The sequence below is a fragment of the Larus michahellis genome, chromosome 3 (genome assembly GCF_964199755.1).
Source record: "Larus michahellis chromosome 3, bLarMic1.1, whole genome shotgun sequence".
Lineage (NCBI taxonomy): Eukaryota > Metazoa > Chordata > Aves > Charadriiformes > Laridae > Larus > Larus michahellis.
Genome location: NC_133898.1, coordinates 93347876 through 93367615, shown reverse-complemented (window position 1 = coordinate 93367615; position 19740 = coordinate 93347876). Strand labels below are relative to the sequence as shown.

Genomic DNA, 19740 nt, shown 5'->3' with positions numbered 1-19740 from the left:
AGGTAACAGTCCTCAGAACTGCAAACAGAAAGCGTTACATTTCTCACACAGCAACTGAAAATCACAGTACTTTAAAGATAGCATTGTTTATTAAGAATTTTGTTATTCTTAGAGGAGGATTTACTCTCTCAACCATCACATTACTTACTCAGCTTCAGTGTCAGCCAGTTCATGTTTGCATCTTCAGCAGCTGCTAATCTTGTGACCAAAGTGTCAAACCCACAATTTAGTATTTCAGCTTAAAGATGTAAATTGACAATGTCTTTTTTTTTTTTTTTTACTCTTGAGAAAAAAAAAAACAAACCCTAAAAAACCAGAAGTCTGTAGGATGGTCTGTGAAGACAAGCACTTACCAGATAAGAGATCAGCAGTAAGAGAACTCTCAGGCACAGGAGAAGCTCCAGGCGGTGGAGATGAAAAAGCATCTTCCAGAAATGAAAGAAAAACCGAGGAGACATAAGTATAATTCAAGTCAGTTTACACCATTACACAGCATCAAAGCAGCAGAGCACCAGAAGAATTCTCTCTTTACCTGTACCAAAGAGATCTATGCTAGGGGTAGCATCTGGTTTAGGTGCTGCAGGTACATCAGGACCAGACTCAAATAAATCTAAAGCCAAGAACATAACATGTCTTTAACTCATTTTTGAAAGGCAGGACCGAAAGCAGAACTTTCAAGTTTTGCACATCGTATTTGGAGTTAAGAGGCTCTCCAGTTTGAAAGCCTAGCACACAGCATGCATGCAACAACGATTCGCTTGTTCTGTACTCCTGACAGATCAATCCACCAGAATCAAAGAGTTAAAAACAAAATTACCACCAAAGATATCTAGAGCAGGAGGAGCGGAGGTGGTGGCGGTAGCAGAAGTGGTGGCAGTAGTGGTAGTGGCAGTAGCCGTAGTAGCAGTAGCAGCAGCAGCAACAGCAGCAGCTGGAGAAGGAGTTGTTGCAGGAACTGGAGTGGCTGCACTAGTTGTAGGGGTAACTACAGGAACAGCGGTCTCTGTTGGCTTCATAGCAAAGAGGTCCAGCTCAGGAGCAGCCTCTGCACTACCTTCGGATGGGGCAAAGGGGTCTTGTAAAAAGGAGAGGGGAAATATATGTGTATGCATACTTAGGATCAGTGAGGGAGGAAGTCAAGAACAGAGCAACTACAGGCAATGCACATACTGCAAATACACACACGCACACAGAGGAGGCCACCCCAACGTCTAGTCTAGCCTACTTATCCAGACATGTTACTTATGTTTTTCCAAAATAGACCATCTGAAAGGCTGAGCAGTCTAGGTACTAAGGGGGAGAACTTTCAAAGGGTGTCTGACAAGGCCAAAAAAGGACAGAAATATGACAAAAGAACATCCAGTTTAGCAGGTTACTGCTTACAAAACTCAGCACTGCCAGAACTGTTTATCTGCACTACCAAATTAGCACAAAGTTACCGGGTCTCAGGAACAGGCAGTTTTGTTAAGCATGCTCTTCAGTCTAAGGTTTGTTTTGACCAATTGCAAACACTATAAAATTTTCAGAAAAACACACTGCCATGTAGTTTAAACAAAACAAAAAACCAAAACTTAAAAACCACAACAGCAAAACAAGAGACGATCTAATGACATAAAACCCACCATTTCCTGAACATGCATCAAGAGCTGCGGCTACAGGGGTTGGGGTAGCTGGTGCTGCTGCCCCTTCAGCTGCTGCGGGGGCTTCCCCAGGAGAAGCTGCAAAGGCATCTTGGGTGCAGTTTAAGAACAGAAATTAAAAGGAAAAAAGGATAAAGAGAAGAAAAATATAGTAAAAGAACCAAGTTAAATTGCACAGGTAGATCCCCTTATACAACATGAATGTTGTTACTCTGACAGCAAGACAAGTCATGCAGCGCAAAACGCTTTGTCTCCCCCAACCCCACACGAGCGTGTTCTAGACAGGGTTTGAAGATGGAGTTTCTTGGGTTGCCCACAGGAAATACAGTGAGTGTAAAAGAAGGCGTTATTCTCATTGTATAAGGGTTCAGAGCAGCATGCTCATGTACTACCCAAAATTAATTAACGAAGAAAGAGCAGAGATATCGCAGTAAATTGGTGTTAATAAAGATATTAAAACTTGCATGCTCAAAGCCTGTAATAAATGTGATTAATCTGCAACTGTGAATTTACTTGCATAGTGCTTTGCAGAGTTAAGCGCTGTTAGGAATGACAGCCCAATTACATTGGCAGAGATCTGCATCTACCATTTCTAGCTTTTGAGCACAGTCATGCAGCATCTGAGAAATTGAACTTACTTGCTTCTTAACAGTATTCCAATCGGATCTTTCTGAAGCCATAACCTGATGCATAGATTATATTTACTCAGCTTGCTTCTGACAGATCAGGAATGTTCATCTTAACTACTGGCCAGCCACAGTTTGCCTCTCTTTCTTTGAGCAGCACCTCTAAGGCCAACCAGTCAAGTCAGGGAAAACAATTGTTTTGGGCTTCTGGAACGACTTGCTCATGAGTCGTCTTTGACTACTTTTTTTGTTTGCCACTTGCTAAGTGTATGTTTGAATTTCAAGCTCTGAACTTTTACAGCGTTTTTCCTGGGCTTAAACCACCATCTTGTAGCTCTTAATTCCATGAAGTAGTCCTAATGGGTAGTGCCATTTGAACTATCCTCATAGGCAAGCACTTTCTTCACAAAAAGACTGCGCAATTAAGATTAAATACTTCAAGATGCTCATAAAGGCTATTTTTTTACTGCTACAAAGTTAGCAAGTTAAAAAAAAAAAATCTGTTGAGGAATACCACAATTGCACTATCAAACTAGTACAGGAAAAAGCTTAACATGCTTTAACTTGAATGTCAATTTTAAAATGAACACAACCATTTTAAAAACAAGTTTGTGCCGGTTAATCTAAAAAGCTCAGAAGAACATGCATTGAAACTTCAACAGAAGAGACGAAAGCCAATTAGTCTTGTACAATACAATTAAAATGAGTTAGTAGCAAAAAAAGGCCTGCTAATAAGCCATTTCAAATACAATTCTATTTTTCATGTAACATGAACATTTTCATGTTCAACAACAAAACTGGATGGCAGTTGTCTGAGTAAAAAAAAAAATCGTAATTAGTCAAACATCACAGTATCGTATGTATACCAGACACTGGCATATGCCACATAGAAGAAATTCAACACAGAACTGGACTGAAGAGTTTTGAGTGGTACTATTTGAGAATACGCTACGCATATGGTCATGTGTGTTGGGCTTTGCTCTACAGGGCCAGCTTTCAGACGGAGGGTCACCCTGGGATTTTTCAAAAGAACACATTCCTGTCCACACCAGCTTTTAGGCCAACCGCACTGAAGTCAGTCAACACTACTTATAATTACTTCCCAGCATGAAGACTCCAGGTTTCTTATAAAGGGGGATTTCAGAATGCATAGAGTTAGTCACAAGCTCTATGTTGGGAGCACTTCAGCCTTAGAGTAACACCTACTCCCTTCCAGATGTAGAGTATTGAAGTTCTACTTGCAACGGCTGCAGAAATTCAGGTGGGCACAAATTGCTTCCAGCCCACAGATGGAAAGGAACAGCTAGCTTGGCACTCGCTTTATTATTTATTGCCACTTCTGAGTAAGGTTCTAGCTAAACATAATTTTCTTTATAATCATACTTGGGTTAAATGGTAGGTGGGATAAACAGCTAAGTTCATAATGGAATCTAAAGGGAAAAATGCCATATTAAGAACCTTAAATATTAGTTACTCTGAGAAGTACAAGAAACCTGTATGAACATCGAGACAGACCAACCCGAACAGGTGACCCTGCAACTCACAGTTCAAATCAAGGGTGGGTTGTTCTTGGTGGGTGGGGTTTTTTTGTTTGTTTGTGTTTTTAAAGTTAACATATGTCCAGTTCTCTGAAGCTTTTCAAAAGGCTGTGCTGCACCTGCACAGATGTCCTCTGCTAAAATCTAACACCAGATGCAGAAATGGATACAATTAAGTACTGCGTATTTTATTAGTAAAAAAAAAATAAAAACTGGACTGATTTTCTTTTTTATTGCTCCATATTTGCAAAGTAACCCTACATTTGCATACCCAGCACTGTAAGAGATCTTCTCCCTTTAAAGCACTTACTAATTTACTCATTTTATGCCACTGCCTTACATTTGTGCATCTTCTGCTTCAAAAGTGAACCTCAAATCAAGTAGCATCAAGTTTATTCTAGAATCAAGTAGCACATGATCCTTACTTGGGTTTACAGACAGCCTGGAAACTGAAAGAGATGTTGCTGAAACCTTTGCAAGTTCACACTGCACGGAACATCTATTAGGAATGATAGGTATATATTATATATGGCGTTAACACTTCTATAAAAATAGTTCTTATTGCAATGACATGCAAACAAGCCATTTTAAAGTTCTGAAACACTGAAGCAGTGCTTCGGTACCTTCTGTCTGCAGCAAAATAAATGTTCCTGAAGGATGATAGGTTTAGTTTCATAAATTCAGGCTTTATTTAGATGCCATGGCATCAATACATGACAGAAGTTACTCACACGTGATGACACAGCTGACTTTTAATCATTTAATGTATCATGCAACATGTAAAATAACCCTAGGGAAGTCAAGTATAGGAAAGATCACAGAACTAAAGTGTACAGGTGAAAAGAATTTTTTTTCTGTTTCCACAGTTTTTTCCGCATCAGTCATCATCCTTCATTACTTTTTGACATGGAGAATCTGACCTGAGCTAACAAGAAATATTCCACTAGGCTCAGTGCTAGGAAACAATCATAAGAATGATGGTATTTTTTGTTGCCTTTTTTTTTTAAAATAAGTGCTAGTTGCTATACTAGCATGTTCTAGCACAGGGGACATTCATTTGCCCTCAAGTGCCAGAAAGTCTTGATCACTTTGCCTTTCATTTCTTTAAAGGGAAAACCATAGTTCTCTAGCCCGCTGAAAACTGACATTTGCCCAGTGCCTGCCATGACTTGTTACTTGCACCGCTTACAGTGTGATCACTCAACAGAGTATGACACAAGAGCACAAATTCTACTATGGACTAATTCTATTATGGAGATAACATAGCATTTCAAGATATTTCACCTTTCTTCTATCTTCTTATTCCTCCCTCTCAGGAATGATTCCAGCTGCCATTTGAAAACAGACTCCTCTTGTTTATCTTAGAAACAAGATAAGGAATTCTTCAAGTTGGCCAAGGTAACTGAAAGCTTGCCCATTAATCAGATTGAATTCTTCAAAAAAAAGCTACGCTGGATCAATCCGACATTTCTCATCTGCTTTTTAAGACCATGTTAGAGATGAAGACATAATGCAGAGCTGCTTTTCGTCCTGAATACAAAGCTCAGTCACAGACATCATGCAGACTCCTATCAGCTGAAGTACCAATGATGTAGTGCAAGAGAGTAACAGTTAGCAGTCATTCCTGAAAAGTCGCCTCTTCTGCTTCTTCCATCAGCTTGGCTGCCTTTTTCCTGCAGCTTTCAGCTTCCTTTCCCTACCCAGCCACTCCCTGCAGAGTCTTTACATTCTTTCTCCTGAGATCACTGCTCCTGTACCTTCCCCTACCGCACCTCACTGCCAAGGAACCGCGTAAAGCAACTAAAAACTGGCAAGCTGCAGAAAGTTAAGGTGACCCTGAAGACTGGATCTCCAGCAGACCTCAAAGGTCAAATACCTACTTATTAAATACCACACACGGAAGTTAGCAACAGAGTCTGCCCAAACCCTACTGCTTCTTGAACTGTACATAGTCTTAAAGTAACAAGGAATGTTAGTATGGGACCTCACACAGCAGAGGCTTCAGAACAAAAAAGAAACAAAAACCACTGTCAGTAGAGAGATGGAAGTTCAATATGGACTCCAGGATCTTAAAAGGGTTGGGCCTATACGTGCCTTTAAGGCACTGCAAAAGTATCTTCACTGCAGAGTGTGTTTAAAGATTTTTTTTTTTTCTTCTTGAGAATTGAAAGTCTTCAAATCCAGAAACCTGATGCTATTGTAAATAATAAAACCTTGCTTCTGCCTGAAGTGTTCTAGGAAAGAGTCAGTATTCATCCAATATACAATCCATTGGAGATTTATAGTATTTGAGCAACAAAGTACACTCTCTTTAAAAGAAGAGATCAAGTCACGAAGTCTGAATTCTGCAAAAGTAAAATTCTTTCCACATTGGAGGATGAAGGCAAATCCACTTCTTAACATGTGCCACTAAATAATCACTCAACATATGCCACTAATGATCAGTTAAATCTCTAGAAACTAAAAGCATCCAGGTAGAAGCCTTTTTTCCAGACACAGAATAGTGGGGCGGGGAGAAGTTTACATCTTGCTGCTGAAGTACTGGAAGAATAGGCAAGGGCAGATGTTGTTCTAATCCTGTCGTAAGTTCACAGCGATTTCTAGTGATTTAACTATCATTTAATTTTTTTCAGTCATATCTATGCTAAATTAGTAATGAAATTTGGAAGTGCTGTATCTAAGACTGGCTCGATCCCATCTACGCGCAGAAGACTGACATGCTGTGCATCTGCAGGGGTGCTGAGGAGCACAGGCCTTGGCTTCTGCAACAAGATTCTGAGAGTAACCAACATCAGACCCTCTCTTGCTCCTACTGATGTCCAGAACCGCTGCCCACGACTATTTTAAAATTGCTTAACTGCCTGATCCTGCGGCACTTGGACTATTATTTATCTTTGTAAAAGGAGGGATTAAGTAGCAGGTAGCAGCTGTATTCCTTTCTTACAGTTTTCTCAGCAGTTTTACTGGAGGTGTCTACTGAAGTCAGTCCTAAACAAAACTTCTGAGAACTTTCAGTCTTTACGAAATACCTTTATAGTCTTAACTGTTTATGTACAAGACATACCCAGCACCCCTGTAACTGGAAGCGATAGATAAACACACCTGCACAGAGAATATAGTTGGAATTCAGTTGTGATAGCAAGTAAGTTATTACTGATTCCCGACATCCACTGGCATACTGGAAATATGCATCACAGCGAGAGACAACAAGAAAAACACAGTGGTCAGGTGATCTCAAAACATGTTAGTAGTTGTTCTGTAAATCAGAACGTTTCTCCATTAACCTGGGCTGGTATTGTGCTGAAAAGAAACAATGGTTTCTGACGTGCTGTTGAGAAGCCTCCTGCTCTCTGAGAGTGACAAGAAAGCTGACATCACTCTGGTGGCAACTTATTCTTACTCAAGAGGTTAGATGCTAACATCAGAGGCTAAAAGAGCACAACTAAACTATATGTTTCTTATACATTAGTTGTATAGTTGGCATATACTATTACAAGTGCATTGCCATGTTAATTTACCGTTAATGCTATGCGAAATAAAACCCAGACTCAAGAATGCTGAAATATAGTAATTTCAGCTGGCTCAATACTATGTTTACAGGAAAGATCCAAAATAAACACAATATAGCTGAAGCGTGACATGTAATGAAGGGGCAGGAAGCTGCCACGTCCATCCTCTCCAGTGCAACAACTATGAAAGCACAACCGCTTTCCCCAGAAATTGTAGCACAGTGTATATAGTTATTGAATAACGTGGAAAGAATACCTGCTTACCCCAGTCCGGACCTGAAAAATAACATTCTTAGCTGTTCAACCATGAGGTAACTCAGTCTTAAGTGTATACAGTTTTCCATTCCCACATATTCACAGAGGAGTGTATTAGCTAAAAGCACAGCAAACAAAGAGGTAGTTGGACAGTTTACATCTCCTGTTCCATCTAGCATCCAACACACAAGCACCTCTGGTATAGTTAGTTAAATGAGAGGCCTTGTTACAACAGGTGAAGTCAGTATTGCTTCATCTACCTTATGAGCTGACGCAGAGCAGTAGGAACAACCAGACTAACCTCCAAAGAGATCCACTTCAGCAGTGGCAGCAGTAACAGTTGTAGTTGTAGCGGCGGCAGCCGAAGTAGTTGTAGTATCAGTAGTTGCAGCAGTAGTTGCAGTAGGCTCTGGGGCAAATGGATCTGAAATCTGTGGCTCAGAGGTAACACCGGAAAGTGCAGCCAGATTATCTATATGCAACCATATAATGAAGATCAAACAGGAAAAGTAAGGGGAAGAGGGAGAGAGACCACAATCACTCAACTCCAGAAAGCTGGAGCTTTTAATGAGTCTTAATGCTCAAAAGTCTCAGAAATCAAAAATATTACTCACCCTCTCCCAAGAGGTCTAGTGATTGTCCATTAAAATGACAGCAGAATAAAGAAACAGACCAATTAGTAGAGCTGCCAGACTGAAGATGTTCATTAGCCGTATGTTCATTCTCTAAGTGACATGTCTAGGTTAAACATAATTTCTGCACTTGATTTTGCAACATTCAAGAAGTTATTGTTACGTGACAAAGCTCATTCTATTTAAAACAGAACAAGCACGTAAGTTTCACGTATCTTGTAAGTTCCTTTATACCTAATCAGCAAGATGTTCAAACACTGGCAGTATTTAATCACTCCTGTTTTATACAGCTGGTTTTCTTTTCTTGAACTGTAACAGAGAGAACCAACTAGTGGCCTCTAAGTGTTGACAGGAAGGCCTCCTACCTTTCACTACCCCAGGATAAAGCCAAGAATCACTTCTTTAGAAGCTACACTAGTTCTCTCTTGCATGTAGCTTAGCAGTGTGAGAGTAAGACCAGACGCAGGTAGACTTCTCTGAAGTTTAAGAACAACTAACGTCCCCCAAGAACACTGAAAATTTTAAATGCAATTTCCTGGGCCTAACAGCACACAGATTCAAGACTTTCACCAAGTAAAAACGTACATGGGAAGAGTGAGCCCAAATGAACCCCAGTGCTCACACAGAAGCATCGTTAACAGGCACAGCTGCAGCTTATTTAAATGAATGAGCTGTTAGCAGAACATACTCAGATACCAAAGAGAATCTCAAGATAATTCTGCTTAGTTGGAAGTATCTTCTAGACCAAAGCAGTCAAAATCAACATTACAGTCATAAAAAGTAGACAGAATTCAGCTTACTGATCTGCCAGAACAAGCTGTTGTGATCCACCTATCAGCCCTAGAACCCTTCACAAAACTGGCACTAAAACCAGGCTACTCTAGCAAAGCGTAGCTTGCAAATACAGTGTTAAGTTACTTCAGGATACAATAAACGGCATCTCTACTGCCACAAGTATATTCTGAGAGGCAGACAGGCTGTGGTTCTTGTACTTGAGACAACTCTTAACCAAAAAAAACCCCAAAAAACCAACACACAACCACAAAACAAACCAAAGAAAAACCTAGGAGAGCATTTGTGATCCTGAACTTGTGATACAGCAAGCATACTATGTAGAAACCACCACCTCTTAACACTTGCTATGAGGAGAATAAATGATTGACAGCATAAGCGGGTTGCCTCTGTTCCAACTTTAGTTCCTTAGTCAACTCTTTCTAAAGATCCATCACTGCCTTCTAATTTCCTGCACTTTGATGTCCTCTGAGACCAGTCAGATTGAGCTCAGGGGAAGCTTTGCTACATAAAAACCAACTATAAGCTATAAAAACCTGTGAAAACTAACCAATTTGGCCTATTACATTTTCATACCACAGTTAGAGTAGTCTGAGCTCAACAACTACCTATTTACTAACCAGTAGCTCAGTGTTGCTCCTGGATTCCTTGTACACAGAACAGGTTCACGGGTGCATCTGATCCACACTGAACAGCGAGCACAGAGTTCAGATGCTTGACCATGGGTCGGTATGTAGGAAGCAAAATGCTCTGAGCAAGCACAGTTCAATCTTTGCAAGTTTGTCTTTATTTTACAATGCTTGTTAAAAAGGCACCAAGAAACCACATGTAGGTATTTTCATAATTGGTTCCTCGGGAGAGAGCTCTACTTGAGTCTGACTGCACAAGCTGAGGTAAGTCAAAATACTATTCTGAAAGAGTGTAACAGCATATTAAAAATGCAGTACTCCGGTATCTAATTACTGCACACCAGGTAGACATCTCACAGCTAGACTTGAAATAAACAACTGTTGGCAAACTTTTACCTTCTATTAGCTTATTCTTCAGTGCCTTTTTGTTATCCAGTTATGTTATAGTTACAATTATCCAGCATGGCAATCTACACTTAATACGGGAAGGATTAAAACCAATGCTTTATTGCATAGTAATATTAAAGTAACAATACTAGTAGCAAATCAATGTTCTAAGGCACACTGCAAGGTAGTTCAGAGCAGAAGTTCACATCAATTTGCTTTTACATCCAAGAGTCAGACCGCTTGAGGATGCGGAATTTGACCTAATGTATTTTTTTGTAATACTACAGTCTAGTTTGCCTGCCAAATGTCTATCAATTCACCTTGCGGTATGCTGCAGGCAACTTATTACCCTACCTTGATCATCTCCTGTTATAGTTCATTTGCTAGACAACTTATGTCCTATTCAGAAACATACTAGGTATATGACAAAATATACAAGGTACTGTATATATCACTAAATATACAGTGTACTGTACCAAATATACAGTATATGCCAGAATACATAGGATCTACACTGCCAGTGAGACTAAGAAAGCAGGATCATTTGTTGGTGACATACTCCTGAGCTTTATGTGACATTTAAAGTGCCAGTTTGATGCTGCATCTTGAAGTACTTGTTATCCACATTTTCCTAACTATTCTGAACTGCAGCAATTCTTCCAGCTTCCTTGTCCTACTACTTCTTTCTCATGAGTTCCCACATCAACTTGCTGTGGGCCAGAACAGTTTTGCAGATGAGGAAGAAGCTTAAGTAGCAGGGAGGCACCGGTACACATCCTCCCAAAAGTCTTGGGTGGAAGGAAGGTCATCTTGTCCAGCCTCTTGCTCGGAACAACACAACAGCCAACACCAGATCAGGGCAGTCACGGCTTTGTCTAGTCAGGTTTCAAAAAGTCTCCAGGAATGGAGAGTCTGCTAGCTCACATCGGGGATCTGCTCCAGTACTGCCCTACCCTCCAAGTGAAATAATTTTTTCCTCATATCCAATCAACCTCTGAAGCGGCAATCTGTTGCTACTACCCTTCACTATAATCAACTATAATTTCCAAGAAAATTTTGGCTCCACATTGTAACTCCCCTTCAAGTAGTTGTAAGACACTACTAAGAGCCCCCTCTTTGCCAGATGACAGAGGCCCAGCTCCCTCAGTCTCCCACCACAGAGATGGGCTGCAGATCCCTGAAGTCCTGGTAGCCCTCTGCCTTAAACAGGAGAGCCCAGAACCGGATGCAGTATTCCTGATGTGGTCCCATCTGCACTAATTAGAAGGCTCTGTAGTACCCATGAGACCATACAATTTATAATGACTACCGGCTTCATCCTGCAGATTTAGTTTAAAGAAGTAATTAAAAAAACCCAACCCTTAACACAGGGCTCAAAGGTTTTCTCATTACCTGATGAAACATAAATGGAAATTTCAGTATTTTCACAACAAAGCCATTCCAGTTCTGAATTTACGCACATCTGACACGGTGTTTTACAATTATGTAAAAGAGTTAAAAGAAGGAAAAAAAAAAGCGGGGGGGGGGGCCGCAAAAAAGGTAAGACTCTAGTGCAGTAACAGGTCATCATACCTTGACTCTTGCCAGCAGTAAAGAAGACAAACTCGAAGCTTACCAAGTTACCAAAATGCTATTCTGAAAGGTAAGACTGAAGTATACGTGATGAGGTTAGCAATAATCCTGGCCACAGGAAGAGAGTTAGCTGTCCATTTCCATTGTGGAATAAGAGGACGAGATGCATTAATAGTAGTCAATTTTAAAGTTTCCAGTAATTTGGAAGAATAAACACACCCAAGTTCCAAACTGCAAGTGCCTTGCCCAAAAGAACAAAGCAAAACAACACATAAATCAGCCTTCAGTTGTAATACGAATCAATATTTTACAACGTTATTGTCTATTTACTCTGCATAAATGAGTAACTGCTTGAAAAAGGTAGCCGAGAAGCCTGCGCTCTTTCAAACATCTCAAAAGCTTGTGTTCCAGTACTTGGCAATGACAAAGCAAGACAAATAGGACACAATCAAAAACTGCAGAGGTATTAGTCCCAGGCATCCTAGCATAGATGACTCTTTGGTCTCGCTTTCTGAGTAAGATTACGCTTCAGTTAACAAAACTGACACTTCTGAGAAAAAAAAAAAAAAAGAATTTCAATTAAACAGATTAAATAGGAATATGCAAAACATGGTCTACATGACAGCCATAGCTATCCTGTCATAATGAAGCGGCTGCGATGTAACATCATCTTTAACGAACTAAAGCTAAGAAGAGAAACAGGGAATGCAGAAGCGACTAGTACCCAGTATTATTAGCATTCACAGCAGAGTCAGCATGACTCAGTGTAGCATTCCTGCCGTGAGAGGGCTGATGAGTTCATTAAGCTGCCACACAAGCGAAGAGCTTTTAAGATTACACCACAGTGGGTTTACAACTGTGTTAAGTTAAATCACATTTACTGGCCTAATTCCTTGCCTTCAGAAGACAGGAGTGAACATCGCCTACATTTATTGCGGTCCTCTTCACATCACCAGCTGCTAGCGCTGCCTGCAACAACAGGCTCGGTTCACCCCAGAGCTCAGATTTCAGAGAGCTGGTTAAGTATTCCTATCTGAAAGGAGTTAGCCCTCTACTTCTATTTTCATATTATTCTAAGCAGACAAGGAAGATTTTAATGAAACACGTTAAGGGTTGTCAGAGGTAATCAAACTTGCAGCAGAACTAATTTGCCACCATTGGCCTTAGATGCATTTTTGTTTTAAAAAAATATTTTCAATTCTTCCCTACTGGCCTGGGGGCTTTTCTTTACGAACAGAAGAGTTGATTTCTGCCCTCACGTTGCCATAAAGCACACAAGCAGTTCTAGTTCTTCCGTTTTAAAGTGCCTACCCTACCTGTTCACCTTCAGCCATCCCCTGCTTACTTTTAGTCACATAATCCTGGCTCCCCCCAGCTTTGCCGTCAGGCCCTTATAAGCAGCTTATACTATTATGCATATCCCTGGAAAAAAGAGTAGCCTTGCGCTGCGAAGGGATGCCTGGCTGTCAGGTCAGCAGAAGCCTGGGAGTGAGCTGGGGACATCCTGTGCTAGCAGAGAAAGAGCCAGGTTTCAGTTCAGCCAGGCAAGGAGACGGCGACTGCAAGAAGAGATGCTGACAATGAGGTTTCTCTACCTCCCCATGAAGTGGCTCCAGCGGGAGCTGCTGGAGCCGCCTGCCCAGTACCGGCAAAATCTGGCTGAAGGTCCAGAAGATCACTGGATGGTTTGGTAGAGCTGCCAAGGAAAGGAAGAGAGATATTAAATACTGAAGGAATTTGTCCATTTTAATCAAGGTTTGTTTTTTTTTTTTTTTTAAAAAAAAAAAAAAAGCATCACTGGATTGTAGGAATTACCCTTAGTTTGGATGACTGATGAAACCATTGAGAGTGACATTTTTTTTCCAGAGTTTAGGATTAGAGCAGTGGCCATAAACACCTCTACTGCATAAGTGGCAAGAATACATTACACCCCAGGACAGGACCTTAACTTACTTCCATTACATGATAATGGCATTGTAACAGATCTGTGACACTTTTACAGTCCTAAAAACCCAAACAAATAAAACAAAAAAACTAACAAAACCACACAAAACCAAAATCCCAGGCAGTCCCTAAGAGCAAATAACCACTGCAACTGAAAACAGCTTCATTCTACTTCAATATTTCATTGGGCCATGTCAGAAGGAAACCTGCATTTCCAGGCAATAAACAGGCATTAGGTAGCAGAGAGTTGGTAAAACTTCTATAGCTTAAGCCAGAGAGATATTTGCTTAGGAAACAAGGTCTTGTTCATTTACAACATTTAAATAATAAACAGTGGAAGATCTTTCTTCAGTGAAGTACTTCGTCTGACATTTAACTGAAGTTAGCCGCGTCTTCAGGATTTGGTTCAAGCTTAGAGCTTTTACACATGTAGAATTCTTTCATCTCCACTCATTACAATGAGCAACAGCGGTGTGCTCTGGTTTTGACTTGAAAGCAAGGTTGAGATTTTTCTCATTGGCCAAATGTTTATTTTTTATTTTAGCCTCCAAAAGTTCATTATTTTTGTGCCTCATTAACTAATTTGAACAGCAAGAAAAAGGAATTTTAATTCAGCAGTTTTAGAAACAGAATACTGAAGGTCAGCAAAGACTACTTTAGATTTGCACATTACTTCAGCCTTTTCAATTAAAAGTTTATGTTGGAAATGGTACAACATCGCTACTACACTGAAAGCAAATCAGAGTAGCCACAATTTTATTTTGGTGTTTTTTGGTTTTTTTTGTTTGTTTGGGTTTTTTTGGGTTTTTTTTTGTTTTGTTTTTGGTTTTTTTTTTTTTGTTTTTTGTTAGAGCTCATTTGTGGTCTATGCTGGTAGAATAATGTAGCCAATTCAATACTTATGTACACTATCTGTAAAGTAAGTAAAAATTTTGCAGGCAACCCTCCTGTTACAAGTGTTACTTCGGCATCTACATCAGGCTCAATAACAATTTTATTTATTTATTTATTTTAAACTTACCTGACTGGAGCAGCTGTAGATGAAGTTGCAAAAAGATCAACTGGAGGAGATGTATCAATAGTTTTTGCTGGAGTAGAACTAGGAGATGTAACAGTTGTGGCTGGAGAAGACTGGAGAAATATTTTAAATATATGTTCACTATACCAGCATTTCTCCACAAACAACTCATGCACAGATTCACATACTTTAAAAATCCAATTTTGACATCAAGTCTTCTTATCCTGAGCTGTTCTCCCCTTTGGGAAAATTTAAGGAAGGCGAGTTTAAGTTTTCAGAGGGCGGTGGAGTTGAGAAACTCTGAGATGACTCCACCTAGCGATGCCTGGCTCAAGAGGAGATGGCTATTGCAGGTGCTCTGAATGCATGCAGAGACCAGCCTCACAGGAGCTTCAGTCCCTTGAGTTGAAGACTCACCCAACATCTAGGCAACTAACTCAGACATGCGATCCAGAGTTGCCTTACCTGCCTTTTAAAATCCCAATTAAGAACTGTTAGTTACCCTATGTGTCAAAGGATTACCAGCAAATTGCAAGAAAATAGTCTGCTCCCCAGAAAACTCTCTCCCTCTTAGTTTTAAGACCATCCTGGAGATGGAAGGAACAAAGTATTTTTGTGGGTTTGTTTCTACATCTGTCAGACCCTTCATTTTGTCCATGGAATGAACTGTCTGTTAGTCCATGACGGCACCTTAGTACCTTAATGGTAGAAATGGTGGGAGAAGGGAAGTGGTTAGAAACTAAATTAAAAGTATGTACGCAAACCTTCAGGCTGAAGAGAATTTAAGAGCAATCAGTGCTAACTGTTAAATCATTGGCAAGATATAAAAGACAGCTCAGCCTATGATTTTGCTTCTTTAGCTCCTCCAATTCTGCATAAGGGTACCTCAACTATGTCAAGAACAGACACTCAAGAGAGTATATTGCAACTCTTCCGTTCACTTGAAGACTCAAATTACCTTAAAGAGCGTCAATTTATTTCTAAAAGATACTACGAGCTTTGTTAAAGCACCCCACACAATAGAGAGATCCTTTTCCTAACAAGCGAAACCATCTTCTATGTTTAGCACTGTTCACCATTCTGACGATGTCCAAGAAAGAAGAAGAATGGCAAATTTGAAGTGACTTTCTTCCGAGTCCTGCTACTGCCATCCCATCATCACAACTCTAGCAGGGGATGGGTATAAGCTTTCTAGACTCTCCTCAAGCCTTTACTAATGTTTGAGACGAGAGTCATCCAAATTCTTCATGTATATCAGGGAAGAGGCGATTACTTGAAGTTGTAAGAACACTTTCTGAGCCTTCACATAGTTCTCACCAACTGCTACAGTACCGGACAAGAGTCTGTTGGTTGTTTGGTTGTTTTAAAAAGGGCTTTTTGGAAAGACATTTCAGAGCTTTCACTAGAATCAGCCATGAAATGTCTCACCCAGATTCAAAGATCTTCATTGAGTTCTTCCTGCACAACACCCTTTAATCAGACACAAAACTACAGCACCTGGTAACGCTTCAGGGATACCAGAAACTACTGTCAGTAACACCATAAAAGCTCATTAGTTTATCTAACACTCAAACCGAGATGTTTTCACTGGCAACTCTCGCTTTAGATTAAGGTGAGCAGTCTCACTAATAAAGGCTAATAATTCTGAAACTAGGTATATCAGATGAAAGTTGTCTTCCTGGCTTTTCACATGAATGTGGTTTTAAGAGTCAGAACGTCCTCCTAAAAAGCTGCAAATGGATTAAAGAGTTTGGAGGAGAAACAGTACAGAGTAAGGAGGAAAAAAAAATAATCAAAAAAAGGAGCTGAGATAAAGATATGTGTATCTTTTAGGCTTTCACAAAGCTTGGCCATCAAATTCTGGCAAAGCTGCTTAGCATCCTGCACTGGTATAAGCACTACAGCCCTTCAGAGCAATGAAGTGCTTTTATGGGGCCATTATTTAAAAAGGCCATTAAAAGACGCAATTTTGTCAGTTAGGTAAGGCCTAGGTAGCGAAGTCTAAAAAGCAGATTAGGAGATGGAAATTTAACTCTTTATGCCCTTAAGATGTTCTAAAGCGTATCATCTGGACAATAATTAACTAGTACAGCAATTTACAGTATTTACCTTGCTCAGAGGAGAAGGAGCACCAGATCTAGGGGGGAAAAAAAAAAAAAAAAAAAGGTGTTTTCAGATAAGTACACTTTTGGAAACTATGTTTCTGGTCATCAAAACTCCTGCAAAAAGTCCCAAAGCTAAGCACGACAGCTTTCTGAAGGTCTCTACAATTGCATGACCTTCCACTTTCTCAAACTTCCACATGGCACTTCAGACAAGGAATGCAAATTTTTTACTTCAGATCTAAAATGAATCTTTTAAGTTAATCGTTAACATGGGATTATTCTGCCTTTTAAATAAGCTCTACTTAATGGAGGAAAGGCAGGTATGCACACAAATGTCTTCCTTTTGGGCCTACAGGAGCCAGTAGAAAAGAGTTACTGGGGCAAGATGTCACCATATTATAAAGTCATGCAACAGCAGCAGAATAAGACCAATATGTAAGCAGTTATCCAACATAAGCCTTCCGAGGATGTGTCAGTGAATGCTTAAGAGTCTGCTGGTCTTCAAAAGAAAGTGAGAGTTACTTTAAAATAGTGATATTTAAAAGTAAGGAAACAGTTGGAAAGTCCAAGCTGAAAGCTCTCCCACATGCAAGAAAAATCACACTAACACTAATCAACAGAGCCTTAATCTTAAGTTAAATGTATATCAGCGCATTTGTTTACTGTCATTATTATGAGGTATGAAAATACTGCTACATATTTTTAGAGCTGCTTTGGTCTAAGCGATGCAAGGAGGAGTTGAGTTAAAACTGCACCAGCATTGAACTTGCACCCATCCTACAGGTTACTCAAATTGGTTAAGTCCTAGGAGCTGTAGAACTGATTAGAAGACAGCAGTGACCAAAAATAACTTAATGACTATATACGAAAAGGCCATCAACAGTTTAGGTACAATTTAAAGAAGATATCTATTTCTAAGTGTTCAAGCCACCTTAAAAACAATCCCACAACCACGTCTGCATGCAAGCAGTATGTCAGCATAGGTACTTACCCTTCGCTACATTGCAAGGAAAGCAACAGAAAAAGAAAAAACAGGTTTAGCTTAATCCTTCCTAGACTTAGCCAGGACAAGTTATCTAGTAAGAAGATGCAAAGCCATTAGAAAACAAATAAATTTTGATGACAAAAGCCTTAGCAGCAGGGCAAAACAGTTCTTTAGGAGTTTTCAGTTAATTTGACTTCATTTTGGAAAGCGTCTAGCTGTTTGGTGTGTTGGTTCCCTCCACCCCCCAGGAAGAAAAAAAAAAAAAAGTTGCAATTAAGATGACTTTGTAAGGGAAAGGAAAAGCCTAGGCTTACCACAGCTTATTTTCCAGCTAAGTGGCAATAAGAGGTTGGGGGAGGCAAACCTAAAGATCAGCTAGTCTCACATTGTTACTATTATACCTTGGTACATGGTACAACATATATACCTACTTGTTGCCAGGTTTTTTTCCTTCCAGTGAGTTTAGATGTTGCTCCAGGGTCTCCATGAGACTGCTAGGAGCCTTGAAAGCAAAGAGAAAGATACACTACTGAACACATTGCATTGACCTAGCGATACTTTTGAAATCCAGCACCATGTTCCCTGTAGTCCACCATGTGCATGCTCATGCTCTTATTTGATTTACACCGCAGTAAGAATAGTGGATTTCCATGCTAGAAGTATTCAGGCAAAGACAGCTTTTGAAAGACAACACTGTGTCCAAATCTGCAGAGAGAAAACATTTAGCTCTACCAAGCAGCACCTGAAGCCTAAATCCAGGATGTGCTGCTGACCACGCTTTGAGTCAGTGTTAAACATCGACAACAGCACAGGCACCCACAGGGTTAATTTTAAGAGCAGTAGGTTCAGGCTCATCCTTTCAGTTTTGCTTTTAGTCTAACCTCCAACACCTCTTTCACGACCAGAGGGTTAGATAACATTTGCAGTCTAAACAAAACAAACCAGAAGTCCTTTCCGATGCCTCCAAAAGCAGCTACCTCTGGTTCAAGATTCCCAACATCACAAAAACCCTCTAGCTGTTTCTTCTCAAGATGGTAGCCAGGCGCAGGTTACTGAGCCCAGCCACTAGCTCAAAACTCGTACAGGTTGCTATTTTAGACATCTACAAAATCTAAGCTTTTTCAGTCCTCCCCGACCTTAGGTTTTATTTTAAGCAACCTTTTTGTTGTCAGGCAACACCCCCAGGCATGCACTTGCTGTTACAATGGTAGACAGGAAAAGTCATAAACGCAAACGACAGTGTGCTCAGCTACTCCAGTATAAAATAGAGTCCAAACAAGGACACTCCTACAAGATCCACAAGCAAGGAGGAAACCCTTGAGAGATAGAGTAGCATATAACAGTCAAATATTTCCATCAGGGTTACCGGTTCATCAGTGGTACAGTCTTTAAACGGGGAATTCTCTTTATCAGTCTCTTTCAGATCAACCACAATTCCTGACAGCAATACCTACGGTGTTTTTCACAAATAATGTCTTTAATTTCAGCGTATACATAGGCATCGAAACAGTTAGTTTGTGATGCTTGAAAAGAGACTATCCACTGCTCCTATGTGCAGTTTGCTGAAAGCCGGCTGGCTGGCTAAATCAGGTGTTTCAGGATGCTTAGTACCTGCTGGTACCAATGCACGGCTAGGTATACTTTTAGTATCTGCACATTAATTTTGGCATTAAAACTGAGTAGCAAGGTAACTTAACACATGCAGAAATTTAAAATGCTCAAAAAATCCTTAAGTGATGCCCTGAGTTTAAATACGTCCCACATACATACGCAGTGCAGAAGCATCTTAACCATTGCTGCTCTTATAGACATATTTATTCATTTTCAACTAATTTGAGCACTAGAAAGAATCTGGTTAAACACAAGTGAACTGACTTATTTACAAGAATTCTCCAGCAGCAAGAGAAAGATGAGCAAAGGCTCTCATTTGCTAATAAATAAATAAATAAAAGCCAGATTTCTACATATTAAAAAAGGCTATAGCATAAGATAAAAGTTGTGCCCACTTAAACATATAAGCAGAAAGCTATGTTTCAAAAGAAGAAAAAAAAGCCATTATTTCCTGTTACCAGTTACCTTTACACACTTTAAAGAGTCTTCCAATGTAT

The 19740-nt window shown here is 40.0% G+C and overlaps 1 protein-coding gene across 17 annotated transcripts in view; it reads right to left on the bottom strand.

Moving 5' to 3' along the window:
- The window catches only part of SNAP91 (synaptosome associated protein 91), a 71801-nt gene that overhangs the window by 18792 nt on the left and 33269 nt on the right, over positions 1–19740 (bottom strand). For 12 of the 17 annotated variants that reach the window (XM_074581254.1, XM_074581259.1, XM_074581257.1 and 9 more), the window contains 10 exons: positions 18064–18134; positions 16652–16679; positions 14546–14655; positions 13176–13276; positions 8183–8197; positions 7870–8040; positions 1623–1730; positions 818–1075; positions 533–610; positions 354–425 (listed from right to left, as the gene is read on the bottom strand). In XM_074581254.1, the coding sequence (XP_074437355.1) occupies positions 354–425; positions 533–610; positions 818–1075; positions 1623–1730; positions 7870–8040; positions 8183–8197; positions 13176–13276; positions 14546–14655; positions 16652–16679; positions 18064–18134 (1012 nt within the window). The remainder of the gene's footprint in view (positions 1–353; positions 426–532; positions 611–817; positions 1076–1622; positions 1731–7869; positions 8041–8182; positions 8198–13175; positions 13277–14545; positions 14656–16651; positions 16680–18063; positions 18135–19740) is intronic. The other 5 variants (XM_074581258.1, XM_074581261.1, XM_074581265.1 and 2 more) reach the window with 3 other exon arrangements.